At 42.2% G+C, this 20,168-nt stretch overlaps 1 protein-coding gene across 50 annotated transcripts in view; it reads left to right on the top strand.

Annotated features, from left to right (window-relative positions):
• The first annotated feature begins 986 nt into the window (after positions 1-986).
• The window catches only part of LOC127641263 (receptor-type tyrosine-protein phosphatase C-like), a 60,491-nt gene continuing 41,309 nt past the window's right edge, over positions 987-20,168 (top strand). For 49 of the 50 annotated variants that reach the window (XM_052124120.1, XM_052124139.1, XM_052124121.1 and 46 more), the window contains exons 1-5: positions 987-1,164; positions 1,258-1,352; positions 12,866-12,907; positions 17,549-17,563; positions 17,881-17,934. In XM_052124120.1, coding sequence (XP_051980080.1) covers positions 1,298-1,352; positions 12,866-12,907; positions 17,549-17,563; positions 17,881-17,934 — 166 coding nt within the window. In that variant the 5' untranslated portion in view covers positions 987-1,164; positions 1,258-1,297. The remainder of the gene's footprint in view (positions 1,165-1,257; positions 1,353-12,865; positions 12,908-17,548; positions 17,564-17,880; positions 17,935-20,168) is intronic. The other variant, XM_052124164.1, reaches the window with a different exon arrangement.

Below are 20,168 nucleotides of genomic sequence, written 5' to 3' on the forward strand. Positions count from 1 at the left end.
AGTAACGCTAGATGGAAATGGGGTTGATTTCAGGGTACATTCAGAAGCAGCATTTTAGCATAGGTAGGTAAGGAAACAAACACAGCAACAACTCTGGAATATCTTGAAGCAGCTTACTGACCAAGCTGCATGCTCCATGTAAAGAGTACACCGCTTAAACAGTGCATGTAAACTGGAACACTGCTTTCTCCCTATAATCCGCTTTCTGGTGTTCATGTAAAAGTAGTCAACTGCCATCCCCCATCAGACAATTTTGCATCAATTTAGATATGTTAGTTTTTTTTCGTGTGGTGCAACGGAACAACCTCCGAGACACAGGTTCTGGTCCCATGGAAACCAGAAAGTAGTCATGTTCACATTAACAATGATGAGCATGATTTGAATGTTACATTTCTACTCTAAAATATATTTTTACTCCACTGACAGTTAGGTTTAGGATTGGTGTTTGGGTAATGGTGTATGGTTGATAAAATATGCATTCCTGTTGACTGTATTACATAATTTACAACTAAAAATACAACAAAACTTTTTTTTGCCGCCACCAAATGGACATTTCACCTTAAAAACACTTCCAGCCTTGGCCACTGGGGGCACTTTGAATTTCGGTAGTCACAGACCGATTTCAGCAGCAGAACTTTCAACCTACTGTCGCCGAATTCAAGATCAGTCTGTTTTCATGTCAATATAGCCTTGTAAAATATATATTTTAATTCTGTCAGTGTCTGTTAAGAAGGTGTTTAAAGCATTAAAGAAAAGCATTATTTTTCTTTACGGTGATGCTTTGATCTGAGTAATATAACAAATGTCTGGTGCTTTCATCATGTTTGACTTTAGCTAGAATGTCAACAAATGCTCAGACAGGAGACGATTCTCAACAATATACATTTTCTGAAAGTGTTGCCCTCACTGCCAGTTCTCAATGAGCAAAAAAATAAAAGAGCAAAAGTGAGATCATTTTCTCTCATTTCCCATTTGAAGGGTAGAAGTCGAAAGATGTGTGGCGTAGATGAAAATGCAACTTCCTGTTAAGAAAAGGCCTTAACGCAAAGCTGAAGGAGAGAGTGTCTCTGACACTAGACTCTGTCTGCGGACCCAAAAAGCAAGCTTGAGGAGTTTTAGACGTGCATTGGCATATAGACCAATTGATTAGACAAATAACAACACGTAAGATAATATTTATATAAAAAAGAGACAGAGAGACAAGAAAACTTTTAAGCATTCAGATGGTTAACTCCGATCTGTGTCTGTTTCTAATAGGACATATGGTGTCTTAGAAGAGGTGCTTGAACTCTTGGATATGGCGAGATTTTTTGGACTATGGTCCTTGCTTTTCTTCCTATGTTTGGCTCCATGTAAGTACAAAACCTTTATCTACCAAAAAAGTTTCAGCAAGAGATTTCTAAGTTGACAGGGATGTCGGATATTGGCGAGTTCATGCAGGATGAACTTAATTGTCTTCCAGAGTCCAAAATTATCAAAGTATTTTAATATATCTGAGAACAGGTACATTCTTAGTTATAATTATTTTCATCATCAGTGACCAAGAAGAAGAGGAATTCTCTTTAGACATTCAAAGTGAGAAGTTGTTGCTTCATAAAGCATTGAAGTCAAGACAGAGCTTTCTAACTATTGTAAATGAACGCTCGATAGAAAATTTCATGTGTGATTTTTCAAAACGGTCTTTGGTGGGACACTTTGGGTAGGTGAGTTTGGTATAGTTGGCGTTACCTGGTGAAGGGGCTGTTAGAGATAAGGCTGATGTTTAGGCGGATCCCCTTAAGATTTCTTGAAGTTCTGCTGGACTTGACTTGTGTTTAGAGACTGTGCTGTCAGTCAATCATTCATGACTCCAGCATCTTTCGCCTGCCAATTTTTAATGGATGCAGTTTACAACCTGATTTTAATTTTATTTTATATAGTGCTGTCCGATACTCTTCAGTTGTTCAATGATTCTTTTCAGCCTCTTGGGTCAGCAAGCAACACTCTTAAACTCTTTTAGGTTCTTGAGTTGGCTATATGTTTTTTAAAGGTTAAAGAAGTTCTTGAATTATAAAACTGTAGAACTGTAGAAGTGCTTTTACAGACCTAGAAAATATGAAGTTCTTTAAGGAACTTAAAAAGGTTCTATATATTTAATCAGGCTAGAAATCATTTATTTTTTGTTTTAATTGGAGCCTTTATTTAACCTTAATTTCCCCCGATTTTTTTAAATAAATCTATAAGGCCCTGTTACGCTGTTAAATAACCTAAAATTGTACTTCACATAGTATCTTTTAAATGTATTATTTGTCAAAATGATAATTTAATATGACTGAATCAACCTGACTGCCTTTTGTAACAAATGTAATTTTTATGGGTCAGATCAGGTAGAAATAGCTCCTGAAGGTAACAACTACAGATATAAATGTTTTACATATAATACTATAGGATTCACTTGACAGTCTTTTGGGTGTCACATTGCACTCATTGCATGCTGGGTTTGAACATGACGCCTTGCCTCTGACCACTTCCTTGTTCCATTTTGAGCCGGTTTCTGTTTCTTGCAAACGTGCCGGCTAAAATGGTGTTACTGTTTTAAACTAATTGCAATGCAAGTGTTACTGATTTAAACTAATTCAGTGAGAGGAAGAGGTGCATAAAAAAGGGGGGTTTGACTATTTATTTCAAAGTGCTTGGGGTTGAGAATGGATATGAATCCTTGTGACTGCACTGTACATGCAAATCATGTAGAAAGGGAAGATAGAGTTTGAAAGATGGGCCTGCAAAAGACTTTGAGGCCTAAGAGGCACTGCTTAGTGGCCTGAACGATTAGTCACATTGATAAATATATCTAACGTGTTAAGGGATGGGCAAGGAGGAGGCAGGGACTGGCAGAACAGTCAATGTAAACTTTAATGACAAAACTCAACTTAAAACAACATAAGACACACACACACACACACACACAGTGGCTGCGTGTGTCTCTCTCTCTCTAACTGGTGTCTCCGGCTCCCCTTTATCTCTCTCCTCCGCTGACTCAGCATCGGCCGTGTATACTCACAGCCCGGCCACGCCCTCCTCCTCATCGCAATATTTATTTAGACTACATGGAAGTGCGGTTGAATACTTGATGCATCTTTAGGCTTAATTCAATCTTGTTTGAAAAGGATAGTTCATCCAAAAATTAAAACAATGTATTTTCTGTATAACAGAAGAAAGCAAGTCAAACAGAAAGGTGAGTAAATGATTGGATGATTGGGTGAACACTCCCTAACTAGTAGCAGTTGTGTGAATTCTCAGTACTCAGCCCAGCCACGCCCACCTCATCATCACACTCCTCCACTGCCCGATTCAGGCAGGGGCGCTATCCGGACTGGCCTACTCCCCCCCTCCCCCCATCTCTGGAAGGGAGACGCTGCCCTTCCGGCTGTTTCCGCCAGCCGGTGGTCCACCCCACCCCCTGGGAACCTGGGGGAGAAATGAGGGGAGAGGAAAAGGGCGAGCGGGAGACACACAGAGAGTAGAGAGAGAGAACATCTTGCTCGCCGGTTCCCGCACACACTGTTGCCTGGTCCTCAACCACTACTCCGCCCTCTGGCAGACAACAGCCACTCTTTCCCAGGCGGACGGCAGTGAGTCCTCCGACCTCTGGTGGACGGAACAGCTCCTCCGCTTCCTGGCGCATGGCAGCAGTTCCTCCGACTCCCGGCGGCCGGCAGCAACATCTCCGTCCCCGGCGGACAGCTGCGGTTCCTACCCTGGCGAACGGCAGTGGCGAGGACTCCACGACAGTGCATCTCTCAAAAGAGCCTTTTGCATGATGGGAGATACATATTGCAACCTTGACATTTAAGTTAAAATAGTGATTGTCAATAGTAGTTCAGTAGTGATTGAACTAAAATAAATATTCAGTTTAAAATAAAATTGATTTCAGGGTATTTTGTCCATTTGATTTTATTGGTATTTTTTTTTATTATTATTATTATTTTAGGAAATCCAGTTTATTTTCTTAGGCACACTAAGCAGCCAAATGGATAGCATTTCTTCCAATTCCTAAGTACATTTGATGTATAACCAGTTACACTTTACAATAAGGTTACATTCGGTAACATTAGTTAACAGCATTAGTTAACATTAACTGTTAGACATTTAACATTACATTATTGTTATTACATAACATTAGACAAGATTAATAAATGGTATAAAAGTATTGTACATTGTTAGTTAATTTCAACATATAAAACTTTTGATTTTAAAAATGTTTTATTATATGTTAACATTAGTTAAATCACTATGTACTAACAATGAACAATTTTATTTTTCATTAACTAACATGAACAAAGATTAAAAAATGCTGTAAACAATATATTGTTTATTGTTAGTTAATGATACCTAATGCATTAACTAATGTTAACAAATGGAAACTTATTTTAAAGTGTTACCCCATTAGAGTCTCTCTTTCTTTTATAGTCTAAAGCTAAAGATCAAATATATTGTAAATTATTTGCAATCAAAAGCCACATGTTTTATCATGTTTTAGTTCGAATCTGAGAATTATAACGCTCCTACTTTTAGTTTTGTAGATAATTTTCGAAGACAATATCATGGGAATTTTCAAAAAGACAATTTCAAAAGTTAGCCAGATAACCACATTCATTCAATTCATTCACAATATGGACACAACCACTCTTTGTCTCATGCATGATAATCTAAAAACTGCTCCATTAATGTTTTAACATTCACAATTACAAATAACATTACAAATGACTCTACATGATATATTTTCAATTCAAAACATAAAGTAGTGAGCAGTGTTGGGCAATGCTTTTTTTTTTTAGAAGTAACTTGTTAGAATATTGCATTACTTCTTAAAAAGTAACTAATTAATTAAACAATTACTTTTCATGGAGGGTAAAGCGTTACGTTACTTTTGCGTTATATTTGTATTACTTTTTTTCTCACCGCCACTCTCTCTTCTGCTATGCTATGCATTCAATACAAATACAAGATATATGTAGAGATATTAGTAGATAAATGTAGAGTAAATTCAGTGGGGAATGCCAGACTAACATGTTCAAGGAATAAGTCTGATGAATTAATGAATATTTTTCACTTGAGTCCTCTCTGTGCAAGCTTGTTTTGAGTTGAAGCCACAGCTTCAAACGCGCATGTTGATACAACTTGGAATCTTTTGCGCTGCTACCAAAAAGTAAACAAACTGTATGTTTCATGAATCAAATAACTTTTATTATATTTATGTTTATTATAGAACAAAAATTTCGAATATTTTAAGAAATTTAGACATTTTCTCTGCATACTCAATCGATGTAGAACGTTGCTCGAAGCTGCTGATCCAGAGTCAGCTTTTCTCATCCCATTCTCCCAGTTACGGGGAGCTCTAACATTAATCAAATGCGAGAATCAAAGTATCACTGACCCGAATGTTACATTTTTGACAAAATGTTGCCTTTTGAGGACACATCTCTTAACTCTTGCTGTGACTCATGACAATGGCAAAGTTTATGGCGGCTGCTCATGTAAGCTCCAGTGCACAAAAAAATCAACCGCTGCAAAAGATTAGCACAACTGGATTCCACTGAAGCGTTCAGACTTACATTCCAGCAATACCAGCAATATTTAGCAGATTTTAAAACATAAATCTCAGGGTTGGGTAAAAGAAGACATTGCTGATAAGCATGGCTCATACTCTCTAGAACTACAATGCCCATCATGCACTACATCCCCTTCCTGAACTTTGCACACTTTTACTCCTGATTTATTGCAATATGGGGAAAGGAGAGGTGTAAAAAAGCATAATATTACCTATTTAAAAAAATAACTCCCGTTGATCATATTATGGTCTAAAATAAAAAAATATAATGTTACTTTACTTGCTACTGGAAAAAAGTAATCTGATTACGTAACACACGTTACTTTTAACATGTTACCCCCAACACTGGTAGTGAGTAGGTGAGTAGTTTGCACCCTTGGAAATTACCGGTGTTTCTGCCAACTTTGCTGATGTGTGGCGCTGGAAAAATCCACTAGGTTCCCATTTAGCTTCTATGATTCCCACCTTATTTTATTTATCTCAAATGACATTGAATAGTGGTTATAGCTATAAATAAAACGTTTTAAACAATTATATAAAACATGCAACTTAATGACAATTAAATAGCGATGTATAACGGACTGGGTTGGGGAGTAACGAAATACAAGTAACCGGATTATGTATTTAAAATAGAAAATATAAGTAACTGTATTCCACAACAGTTACAATTTAAATCATTGGTAATTAGAATACAGTTACATTAAAAAGTATTTTGATTACTGAAGAGATTACTTCGGATGTTATAGTAATTTGTTTAATTTATTATATAGTCTTTCAGATGGAAAACATTTATACATATAAATGATGTGATCCAAAGTGCATTTGAACAGCGTGAAACACTTTCTTATGATGTGTTACATTCATACAGACAAACAGAGAAGTAAGTTTGAAGTAAGTTTGGAGCAGAAGAAATAGAAATAAACCTTGTGTAAATTGTCAGCTTTACGCTAAGATAAAATGCTATTTCTAGCCATTTTACATGCACGTGTTACCAGCACGATCGTCTCGGGTTACGTATGTAACCCTTGTTCCCTGAAAAAGCGGAACGAGATGCTGCGCTGAAGAGCGCTTTGGGGAACACGTCTCAGTTGTGACCAGCTTTCAATATGTATGCAACACTTCAATACACGTCACAACTGGAATTTATAGCCTCTGCCGATGTAATCATTGGACGCACCTGGCGCAGTGGCTATAAATAGATGTGTCATCGGTGCATCATCACGTATTTCTTCTGAAGAGCAGTCCCAGGGCATCCCAGTGTGGCAGAAAAGAGCAGCATCTCGTTCCGCTTTTTTCAGGGAACAAGGGTTACATACGTAACCCGAGACGTTCCCTTTACAAAAAGCTTCACTATGATGCTGCGCTGAAGAGCGATTTGGGAATGAGAATACCCACGCCGCCGCACTGTGGCTGTCCGGACCCCCTATGGTTATGTAGTGTGCTCACAAGAGCGTGAGAGGCCTCAGACATGAGCTTGAGATGTCGACTCAAGGACATAAGAGCCCGGAGTGGCAAGAACATCCAAACTATAAAAATCGAATGAATGTGTGCAGAGAGGACCAACCTGCCGCATCACAAACTTGCTGCAGAGGGAGACCTCTAGCCAAGATTTTAGAGGAGGTGAGCCCTCAGCCAGTCGTCTATTTAATTCAGAATGCGGATGCCGCGGGGTCGCAAAGAGCCGGTGCTGCATCGTGCATTTGTGAATGTGTGGGTAAAAGGGCTAGGCCGAATGGAAGAACCCGATACTGGAAGGCTTCGCCCCAAAAGCGAACCTCAGGAACTTCCTGTGTTGTGGCAGAACTTCTAAGAGAAGAAGTGCGTCATGAGATCAGTGGTGACCAGCCAAACGTGATGTTGGGCTTGTGACACGATCGTCTTGATAGGCAGCATCTTGGACTTGAACACCCAGACTGGGCACTTCAAGCTTTAAGATCTAAGGCCAGACGCAACCCCTCACCCTCCATGGGAACCAGGAAGTATTCTGAGTAATAACCTGACTTTCTCTCTGGAAGGGGAACACGTTCTATGGCCCCTTTAACCAGGATATTTTTCAGTTTTCCCCACAGTAGACATAACTGATCCGGTTTACAGTAGTGGGAACCACACCGTTGAAACACGGAAGGCGGCAAGTGAATTAAATTCTATAGCCCTTTTATACTGTTCTTAGGACACATGAAAATATCTGGCAGAAGTTTCTATGCTGCCAGGTTCTCTGAGATGGGTATAAATCTTTTAACACTTCCTGTTGAGGGGGTGTCGAGTGTTCCGAGTCCTGGGTAAATGCAGGGAGCAGCGAAACACCCAACTTTTTGATGGGAGCCTCTACCACCCGAAACACCAAAGGCGGCGGGAATGGAGAAGCTTCGCGGGGGTACCGGGAGGGGCGAAGTGGAGCACGTGTCTCATCCCGAGGGGAGCTACCCCCACAAGACTAGGTGCAAGACCGTCAGGGATTTCTTCTTTTAGAAATTAGGGTCCTGAGGTCTTGCTTTGGGGCTGCTGAGGGTGACGAGACTGTCCCCAATCCCTGGGAGGAGGAGCACGACTCGCCACGCTTTGCATTTGAGCCTCCCTGATGCCCGAAAGGTTGAGCCAAAGGTGCCTCTCTGCGCTGACCAAGGCAGACATAGACCGGCCAATAGCATGGGCTGTTTGCTTGGTCACACGGAGAGAAAGATCTGTGGCTCGACGAAGCTCTGAAAAAGCTTGCTCGTCGAGCGCAGCACCCACACTCAGGTCGTCCAGCAGGTCAGCCTGATAAGCCTGTAATACAGCCATTGTGTTCAGAGCAGCACCAGCCTGACCTGCTGCTTGATAAGCCCTCCCCACTAAAGTGGAGGTCATCCTGCAAGGCTTTGTGGGGAGGGAGGGCTTTTTAAATGACGATGCACTACCCGGCGAGAGATAGCCCGCAAGCGTCTCTTCGACCGGCGGCATCATTGAATACCCCCGTGTCTCAGCACCCATGATAGTCGAATATATCGACAACAAGGGCACGAAGACACAGGAAGTAAAAGATTCCTCCATGAACGAGAAAGCTCGTCATGGAGGTCATCAAAGAAAGGAAGGGACTAATATAGCATTCCCTTCCTCCTTTTTTTTAAAAATTGTTTTTATTATATATATATATATGCACCGAAGACGCATCTATTTATAGCCACTGCGCCAGGTGCGTCCAATGATTACATCGGCAGAGGCTATAAATTCCAGTCAATGTTTATTGACGTGTTGCATACATATTCACAGCTGGTCACAACTGAGACGTGTTTACCAAAGCGCTCATCAGCGCAGCATCATAGTGAAGCTTTTTGTAAAGGGAACATGTTATTTTCTCAAGAAAATTCATGTTGGATCGTAATTTCTTTTTTCTATTAAGACCTTTGATATTAGGACAAAAATTTTATTCTTGATAATAATTTTTGTATTGTTTTCCTGTAGAAATATAAAAAAATCCTTAAAACAAGATCAGTTTGATTAATTGTGTTTTAGAAACAACACTGCATAAGATATTTAGGTTTTTCAGAGAATGTATTTTTAACATGTGTATTTAATTGAAAAAATCTACCAGTGCTGAAGAAGTAATCCAAAGTATTTAGAATATGTTACTGACCTTGAGTAATCTAACAAAATACATTACAAATTACATTTTACAGCATGTATTCTGTAATCTGTTGTGGAATACATTTCAAAAGTAACCGTCTCAACCCTGATAATGGACTGCAGCAGAACAATAACATGAAAATCTGATTATGGGGGGGCACTCTTATCTATTGAGGTTACAGCCCTGATTCTTATACATTGTTATATGTTAACATTTGTGAATATAGGTTGGGGGTTCCAAATACTTTTTAAAAACAGGTTGAACATCATACTTGCAGGAGATCTTCATTATCAAAGGATTACGGTGACTTTTGATGTCAAACAGTGTCTGTTTGATATGGCAGTAAAGTTAAATGCTTTCAAAAGGTATACTCAGATAATGTCATTTATAAACCTTTTCTCAAATGGTACTAAAAACTGAACACCATTTTTTTATTGGATTAAACCAATTAAATGTGCAGTAGATAGTCAGTTAGTCATGATTCTCATACTGTCATGTTCCATTTAATGGGTGGACCTGCTATAACAGCTACAGCGAAATGCGTTCAAGTTGTGAACCAAGCTGAGCAAAACCACATCCGACAGAGAAAATTATTGATGCTGCTCTGGTGCTTCTTAAAGTTGAATCTCTAGATATTAGTCATGATAAAAAGTAATAAAATATTATTATTGGATTATCTTTGGGTTAAAAAATACCAGATTTATGCGTGCAAAATAGTTTATTTTGACAATGCAAAGCATTTAGTCAGAGCTAGATTCAAAGGTGTTGTTTACATATGGCTAGTTGATACATTTGCATGTCCATGAGGTTCAAGAATTAATATTTAGATACAGACTGATCTGACTGTGAATTCAGCGAATGGAGGTTGAAAGTTCTTTGCTGAAATCGGTCTGAGCTTACATCAATTTGAACCACTGCCCCCATTGGCCAAAGCTGGAAGTGCTGTTGAGGTGGAATGTCTAATGGGTGGCACCAAAAGCGAGTTGTGATTTTAGTTGTAAATGATGAAATACAATTGACAGAAATGCATATTTTATTAACCTCAACCCTAAACCATCAGTGGAGCAAAAATGTCTGATACTGTAGAGGATAGTGCCTGTCAGTAATTTGGCAGAATGTGGTTGATTTCAGGATACATGAACATTTGGTTGCTGCATGTCTATTTTCTGTGTGATTACATAGTTGGAAAGAATATATTATATATTATACATACTAAGGGAAGGCATATATTTTGCTGTGACTGGTCACCACTTCTCTTAAGTTTTTAAAAGTTCACTATTTGCCTTCACTAGTTCATTTTAAATGGTGAGAATAATGTAGTCTAATATGAGCTCGTGAAATCTGCATGCATAATACAGTTATTAAAGGGACAGTTCACCCAAAAATGAAAATTCTCTCATCATTTACTCACCCTCATGCTATACCAGATGTGTATGACTTTCTATCATCTGCTGGTCACATATGAACATTTTTAGAAGAATATCTGAGCTCTAAAGGTCCATACAATGCAGGTTAATGGTGCCAGAACTTTGAAGCTCCAAAAAGCACATAAAGACAGCAAAAAAGTTATCCATAAGATTTCAGTGGATAAATCCATATTTTCAGAAGTAATATGATAAATGTGGGTGAGTAACAGATCAATATTTAAGTCCTTTTTTTCCAGCCATCTCCACTTTCACATTCCTCTTCTTTTGTTTTTGCCGATACTGATTATGTGCAAATCACCACCTTCGGGGCAGGGAAGAGAATTTATAGCAAAAAAGGACTTAAATATTGATCTGTTTCTCATCATATTGCTTCTGAAGACATTCATTTTAACCACTGGAGTCGTGTGTATCACATATACGAACTTATGTCAAGTGCAACAGAAGAAAAAGAAAAAAAGGTTGCAAAGCCCGGGGAAGGGTTTGTCAAGCTATTGGAATCTGTGGTTGAGAAAATAATATAGTTTGTGTGCACTCTGTGTTTCCATGGCAGCCAGGTTGTGTCACAAATAGAGCACTGCTAGTAACTCTCTTCCCCTTTCTGATCAAAGCCAATGTACAATAGGATTTTTCAACTGGATTTCAAAGAAAGACTATCATTGTCAGAGAAAATTATTTTAATTTCCCTGAAATGTCGGTCTGCAATAGCTGACCTATTTCTAAATAGCTTTTTGTTTATTAAAGGGAATTAAAAAATTCACAAATTATTTTTTGCTAAGCTAACAAGTCTCCAGCTGGTTGAATCATTGAAAATATCCTGATTGCAAGTGTTATCCAATCATATTTGTACTTTTCAACATCCAATGGTTTGTTGACAACACAAGACATCTTAAATTAATATTCTAGGTTCAAATTAACTTGAGCTCAATCGACAGCATTTGTGGCATAATGTTGACTACCACAAAAAAACATTTCCAGTGGGACACATATAATGGAAGTGAATGGAGCCAATTTGTAAAGGTTAAAATACTGTTTCAAAAGTATAGCAACAAAACATAAACAATATGTGTGATAACATGATTTTAGTGTGATAAAATCACTTAATAACCTTTTATGTGCAAAGTTATAGCCAGTTGTATAACTTCATTACCATGACGATGTCATGTCAACAAACCCTAAAACCTAAAAATGACTGTAAAAAATACAATGAATCAACTTTACAGCCCAAATAATACATGTGCTTAAACCGAATAATTAATGTAAGTGCTTTTATACATTTTTAAGTGTCATATTTACTGCCTTTAAACCCTCCAAAAATTGGCCTCCATTCAGTTCTATTGTAACCTCCATTTTTGGGACAATTAAAAAAATATTTTTATATCATATCATTATGCCACAAATGCTGTTGAATATTGTGGAATACTTCTTTAATACACTGTAAAAATGTGTTACTGTCACGATCCCCTGTTGTCTTCCCCGTGTTGCACTACAATTCCCATGATTCCCGGCCCTTATCACTCTGTCATTGTTCGCACCTGATTGTCGTTTGTGATCATCCTGTGTCTGTTTTTTTTTAAACCCTGTTTGTTTCTCCATTCCTCTGTTGATTGTTGAATGTGGATGTTTGGATGTAGCTGTCTTGACATGTTTACCCAGTTTGTCTAGTTTACCTTTGCCCACCATGGATGTTTCTTCAGCCTGTGTTCCCTTTTGGATGTTTTCGTGTTTTGTATTGTATTCCCATCGTGGACATTTCCTTTGTTCCAGTCTTGTTTGTTTTCACTTTGTTTTCAATAAAACCTGCACTTGGATCCTCACCCCTCGCCTGCCTCCTCCTGCCTTCGTTACAGTTACCAGTACAAAACTGTGCAGTTTTTACCTAAAGGAGCTATTTCTATTTTTTGCTGGTGTAACCTAATATTTTCAGGTTGCTTCAATCATATTATTGACTTAAACAATTAATTTAGATGTTAATGGGTTAGTTTGCCCAAAATGTCAAATCCGTCATATTTATTTCAACCCAAATGTTCCAGACCCATGTGACTTACTTTCTTTTTTCATACTGTGTGTGTGTATATATATATATATATAATTATTATATTTTTGAATCATCATTTAGTACTGAATCCTCCCTTGATAAAGTAAGTTTTTTGTGGGTAATACTGTACTTACGTAGTTTATAAATCAAGGAGAAAACTTTGTGAGGACTGATTTGGGTCCGGTTTAATCTCTGATTGTTTCAAACAGGGGGACATTCTGAAGACACCACCCAACCCACTCCTGATCCAGGTAACCATAACAACACTTATCACCTCAGCAGACACACACTTCATCATTTCTCTTTTCAACCAATCAATCGCACTCATGACCTCTGACCTCCATCCTCCCAACATGCTGCATTGCAAACTCTCAAACTCATTCCACAACTGCGTATTGTCAGTAATAAATAAGGATTGCATTATTTGTGTATGGAGGAGATTTTGGTTTTGGTGAGAGATTATTAGTTCTCAACTGAATTTGCTTCAGGATTTGAGGATTGTACCTTGGATAGCAAGTGACAACCAGACCATGAACTGCACAGGCCCAACAGCAATTTGCTAAATTATTTCCATAACACAGGCTGAAGTGGCAAATTCTGAATGTCTATTAATTTACAATAATTTAATAATGGGCAAAAACCATGATCATCGTCGCTAGCCTGGGTCATAGTTTCTTTTACCTTGTATAGCTTTTTTTTTTTTTTTGAGGATGAGGGGACGTAAGGCCAAGCAACATGTTCATGTTGACATCAGGTCAATTTTGTTGCCTCTACAAAGTAACAGATGAATTTGCGGCAAAAGAGTTTGGTTGGATGCCTATGCTTTATATAGGTTTTGCTCTCGTAACTATGCATGGTTATGCGGTTAGTTGTATTTTATTATTCACATTTAGCATTGTATTCCCCCTGTCTATCAGAATAGGCCCGTGACCCATTTTTTGGTTGCAACCCACTAGTTGAGAACCACTGCTCTAAATTTCACTGAAATGCAATGCATTAGGCTTGAGATTGATGACTTTTTCACACATCCATAATATGAAGATTTTCCAGACGATTACCTATATTAATCTGGATTTTTTTCAGATATAAATTGGGCTGCTTGTTGCACAATAGTCTTTGTGTTTTCAAACATATTTCTCAATATCAAAGTGTGAGCGGCAGGATAAATTAAAGGGGGTCGCAAAACAGACGTGTCTGGCAAATGATATGGCATGTTCTAAAATTTGAAACCATTGTTTTCTTCATCCTATTGTGGTCTACCAAAGCTATTGTGTAATATTGTTAAACAGAGGCCAACTGAGTGAACTGGAAAGCACGCAAATTAGGCTTCAAATTTAAATGTCGTCTAATTTTATTAGCTCAGTGAACGTCTAGGTTATGTATGTAACCTCCGTTCCCTGACGGAGGGAACGAGATGTTGTGTCGAAGAAGCGACACCAGGGGTCTCTCTTGAGTGCCGAATATGCCTCTGATCTATGAAAATGAGAAGTTGGCAGACAGTATTTGCATACCACGCCCCTGGACATATGGGTATAAAGGCGGGGAAATACGTCTAGTTCATTTCGGAGGAGCTGGAAATGGTCCGGCCACAACAGTGGCTCGGCTCAACGACGTGGCCGGGAGGACACACGTCTCATTCCCTTTGTCAGGGAACGGAGGTTACATACTTAACCTAGACGTTCCCCGTCGGTCACTCACTTCGACGTTGTGTCGAAGAAGCGACACTAGGGGTCCAAGTTAAATCACGCCACGCGCTGAGCGGGCAGGTACTTGATTTGCAAAAGCGACCAGCTGTATCAGACTGCACGTACCCTTCCCCAGTGCCCCCAAAAAATAGTCGGAATCCTTCTGTTTACTCTAGACAGGGGAACAAGGCGACGCTTGCCAACCTGTTTCTCGCATAGAGACAAACGGCTGGGGCCTTTACACGCATCGTGGGAAGGCGGTCTTACACGGTTTCCTGTTTTTCATGGGGAAAGACCCTGCGGAAACCACACCTGCCCAGAGAGGGGGAGGTAAGAGTGGCGAATACATCACATGGGTTTTTAGGAGACGTGTGGAAAGTGGCGCAATGGTAGATCCCACCTCTCTGGAGGGGGGAGTTGCTATAAACACGGCAACCAGGGGGCAGTGGAAACTGCCCAAGGGAGACGTGGGTCCACTCGTAAGGGGCACCTATTCCAGTACAGGGTAGATTAAGTACCCGCAGTGGACTGGGTCGGCGAGTTCCTCCCTGGAGTCATCCAGGGATCCAAATGAGTGGGATCTCCTGGGAGAGAAAGCGCACAATTTTCCTCGGCCGAGGGAAAGGGCGCCAGGTGCAAGCGATTCACCCGGTCAGTCCATCAGCGTGTACCGAGTTCTACCGGCTCGGACCTGAGAAAACATGGAACAATACAGACTCAACCCTGAGATTGTAGAATCTCGCAAAGGTATTAGGTGTTGCCCATCCCGCTGCTCTGCATATGTCTGCCAGGGAGGTACCTCTGGCCAGTGCCCACGAGGACGCAACACTCCTTGTTGAGTGTGCTCGGACCCTCAAGGGGGGCCACGGCCTGTGTGTGATGGGCCAATGAAATGGCGTCCACCACCCTGTGGGAAAACCTCTGTTTGGAGACAGTGTTCCCTTTCCACTGTCCACCAAAGCAGACAAAGAGCTGCTCAGAACGTCTAAAGCTCTGCGTGCGGTCCAAGTAGGTACGCAAAGCACGTACCGGACACAGCAACGAAGGGGCTGGGTCTGCCTCCTCCCGGGGCAGCGCTTGCAGGTTCACTACTTGGTCTCTGAAGGGAATCGTAGGAACCTTAGGCATGTAGCGCGGCAGCGGTCTTAGTAACAGATAAGTGTCTGCAGGACCGAAATCCAGGCAAGTGTCGCTAACAGAGAATGCTTGCAGGTCACCGACCCTTTTTTTTAACCTCCGGGCGCCTCTTAGGAACCTGATAATTAAGTCGTGCTTACCCAAAGACTTGCCGTCTACTGCGTCGTGGTGGGCTGCGATAGCAGCTACGTACACCTTCAAGGTGGAAGGGGACCACCTCTCCTGCAGAAATGAGAGCACTGACCTAACTGCGCACCTCTGTGGGTATTCAGCCCGGGAAGAACACCAATTCACGAACAAGCGCCACTTCAGGGCATAAAGTTGCCTGGTAGAGGGAGCTTTGGCTTGGTTGATCGTGTCTACAACAGCAGGTGGTAGATCAGCTAGATCTTCCGCGTCCCATCCAGGGGCCAGACGTGGAGGTTCCAGAAGTCTGGGTGCAGATGCCAGAGCATGCCCCGTCCCTGAAAAAGACGGTCCTTCCTCAGGGGAATTTGCCAGGGAGGGGCTGTCACGAGGAGTAAGATGTCCGAGAACCAAGCCCGGGTGGGCCAGTAGGGAGCCACTAGGGTGACTTTTCTGAGGTAAGATGAAGTAAGGGCTGTAGAAACCCTTCTTCATCTCGGTTGGAGGGAAAGGCTCTATCGCGTCTTTGAGTAAGAGGGTCGTGATTTTGTAAAAGCAGATGCCCCTGAAGGAGGAGGGGGCTTGGCAAACTGAATTTCAGCTGTGAGCGGCGGGCAGACCCCAGGAACCAGTCATCCAGCCACGACGGCTGTGGGGAGGATGTAGGTTTCCAGTTCAGCCCCATGCTGGCGGCGGCCCAGGCAAGCATGTCGGACATCTGCACGTCAGTCTCAGCCTGGGCGTGCTGGCCCGAAGGCTGCAGCCCAGGGAAGTCGTCCGCGTCAGATGCAGCGGCGAGCTCATACACCTCGAGCTCTAGAGGATAGGTAGGCTGGCCGTGAGGCGAGCTGCTGTTGCCTCGAGCACAGACGGGAATCAACGAGCGTGCCGGGTGGTCCGAGGGGGCATACCCGTTGGAACCGCACCCACTGCCGTCCCCAGATCACCTCCATCGCCAGCCGCATCGTCATCAATCCCGTGGGAAGAAGGACGGACGTGGGGGGGGGGGCGGCTGGAGTGGCGTTCCTTCGATTGAAGGAAAGTCGCGACCACAACGTTGCCATGGTCATGTTCTCGCAGTGAGAACATGAACCATCCACAAACGCTGCCTCGGTGTGATCGCAGCCCAGACACAAGAGACAACGCCTGTGGCCATCTGAAGCGGAGAGTACTCTACCGCATCCAGAAACTACACAGGGGCGGAAGGGCATCTTTATAAAGACGCGTTCTGAAAAGGACGTTCAGCGCCGCTGTGTATTGCTCTTTTAGAGGAAAACACTCTTTTACTGAGAAAATCACTCTTTTAACAATAAACTATTTGAAGTTTTGCGCTGTCGAAGTGCCCAGGGGCAAACTGCACTACCGTGCAGAGAAGGAGAAAGCCGCTGAAGTGCTCCGTAGATCCAAGAAAATTTCTGAATGAACTATACATATTTCCCCGCCTTTATACTCATATGTCCGGGGGCGGGGTATGCAAATACTCTCTGCCAACTTCTCATTGGCCTTTTTTCATAGATCAGAGGCATATTCGGCACTCAAGAGTGACCCCTAGTGTCGCTTCTTCGACACAACGTTCACCAATGGCCTTTTTTCATAGATCAGAGGCATATTCGGCACTCAAGAGAGACCCCTAGTGTTGCTTCTTCGACACAACGTCCACCAATGGAACCAATGGCTCCAATTTAGAATATATCAAAGTTTTTTGTTTTCTGTTTTTTCTGTGAATGGGGTTTAGTAAGACATAGATCAAACAAATAGTACTGCTAACAGGTCTTACGATGTTTCTTGAGGGAGATTGGGTAAGTTGCTAAATTTATAAATAATTTCAATCACTTGTTAGCAAAAGGCTATTGAAAGCTCATTACTCCATTGATTCCCAGAAATAACTATAAGTTTAGTGGCTTATAAGTTAATTAATTATGAAATATCTTACCTTTTCCACAGGTGCACCGAAAGAAGGTACGTGTCTTCTTTGCTGATGCTTTTTCTGTTAGGTTGTTACTATGTATGTTTACATTTGCCATTATGTTTCCAGTTGTTTTTATGAGCTCAATTATTTCAGTGAATTAATATAAATAATACAATACATTTCTAATAATATTTATTATATATTCCTAAAAATATGCTTATGATTACATATTTTTCAGTTTCCAAAGTTTACTATTTCTTTTACGTGAACTCTACTTCCTGAACAATAATTATACTGTAGATTGTGGCTTCTACCACGTTTAACGTGTTCTCATGGTACCAACCCACTTTAAAACCTATGATTATAGGCAATTCTTCCACTTCTAACACTCCAACAAATATCCCTGCAGTTAGTGAAAAAGGTAAATCTACATCACCTCATCAAACTCACACTCTTGCATTTTTATTCTTTCACTCACTCACCACCTCTCCTCACTCTGACCTACATCTTTCCATTATGCATTGTTACAAGATGAATTTTCATAATAATTGTTATTATTTTGTGATTACTTCTAATATTACTAGTAGTTACAAGTGATGTGACTGGGCTGGCACATCAGCTGCCTAGAGTTGCTGGCTGTACTACTCGCCCTCTGGAGGCTATTGCCGTTGATCCAGGGCAAGCATGTGTTGGTCACGTCCAGTCCGACAACATAGCGACAGCAGCATATATAAATTGCCAAGGTGGAGTACACTCTCATCGCATGACGCAACTCGCCCGCCATCTCCTCCACTGGAGTGCAAACCCAGGCCGGGCCCACCCCCTCACCCGCCATCTTCTCCACTGGAGTCAGCAGCGGCTGAGGTCGCTATGTGCCACTAATATCCTGGGCAGCCTCAACACCACAGCGGACGTGCTGTCACAGCATGCAACGCTCAGTGGAGAGTGGAGACTCCACTCTGTCCAGCTGATTTGGAGTCGATTTGGCAAAGCAAAGGTAGACCTGTTTGCTTCCCAGGAATCCTCCCACTGTCCACTCTGGTATATCCTGACGGGAGCCCCCCTAAAGACAGACACGCTGGCACATAGCTGGCCCCGGGGGCTGCGCAAATACGCATTCCCCCCAGTGAGTACTTCTTTCACAGACCCTGTGCAAAGTCAGGGAGGATGAGGAAAAATTCACCCAGACTTGGTTCTCTGACCTCATGCTCCTCGTGACAGTACCTCCCTGGCAGATTCCTCTGAAGAAGGACCTTCTTTCTCAGGGATGGGGCACAATCTAGCACCTGTGCCAAGACCTCTGGAACCTCCACGTCTGGCCCTGGGATGGGACGTGGAAGATCTAAGTGGCCTACCACCAGCTGTCATAAAGCCAGGCCAAGCTGTCTCTAAGCAGAGGCTTGCCCACTGGATCGTGAATACCATTGCATTGGCCTACCAGACCCAAACCCAGGCCGGGCCCGCCCCCTTGTGGGTTTGAGCACCCTCTACAAGGAGTGGAGTGTCCTCGTGGGCTCTGGCCAATGTCACCTCTCTAGCAGACATCTGCAGAGCAGCGGGCTGGGCAACAACCAATACCTTCACAAGATTTTATAATCTCCGGGTTGAGTCGGTTTCATCTATGTTCTTTCAGGTATGAACAGGTAGAGTTCGGCAATACAGAACAGCTGGCTGAGTGTATAGCTTGCGTTTAGCAACTGTTCCCTCCCCTTAGACGAAAATGTGTGCTTTTACCCCCAGGCGATTTCACAAAGTCATGGATGCTGGATGTCCTTCCTCCTAGCAATATGGTTCGTGAACTCGGCAGAGGAGGTCGCAGCCAGCCTCACTATAGGGTCTAATATGCCCTGTACTGGGATAGGTGCTCCACAGGTGCTGATTACTCTGGTAACCCCTGTGAGGTATATGGTCTTCCCCGCGGACCCGCGTCTCTCTTGTGCAGAACTCCCTCTGCCCCTGGTCGCTATGTTTGTAGAGCCCCCCTTTTCGTGGCGGGACCTATCACCTATCTTCCATGTGCGGCTGCTGAGTCCATGTGTCGTATTGCCACATGTTGACCACCCCTTTTGGGCAGGATGTGGTCTCCGTGTGGTCTTTTCCCCCTGAAAGAATAGGAAAGGAATAGAACATCTTTCCCGATATGTATGACGCATTAGTTGGCCCCAGCAGAATCTAATACTCTGTGGAGATAAAACATAGAGAAAAAGCCGCGGCTGTCACGGCCTGCTCCCATGCTAGTTATGTCGCTCCCCCCCATCAGGTATGTGGAAAGTTCACCACTGTTCCACTCACCTCTGTTGGCAAGAAGTATTGCTGTTGGATCTTATGGCGCGTTTCCAGCTGGCGTTCTCTCTCTCTGCACGCTGTGCAGTCCACTCGCCTGGGCACTTCGACAGCGCTTTCACTGCCTAAAAGATTGTTTTCTTTTTCAAGATGCCTTACTTCCTGCATGTGGGTGATAACTCTCCAAGACCGATGGCCACAGACACTGCCTCATGTCCATGGGTAGCGATCACACTGAGGCGCCGTTTGAGGATGGTTCATGCACTCACTGCGAGAACATGATCATGGCAGCATTGCGGTCGCAGCTCTCCTTCCTGAAGGTGAGGATGCCATATGCCCCAGGAGCATCTGGAAAAGTTTTAAAGGGACCAC

Source organism: Xyrauchen texanus, chromosome 50, assembly GCF_025860055.1.
Source record: "Xyrauchen texanus isolate HMW12.3.18 chromosome 50, RBS_HiC_50CHRs, whole genome shotgun sequence".
NCBI lineage: Eukaryota > Metazoa > Chordata > Actinopteri > Cypriniformes > Catostomidae > Xyrauchen > Xyrauchen texanus.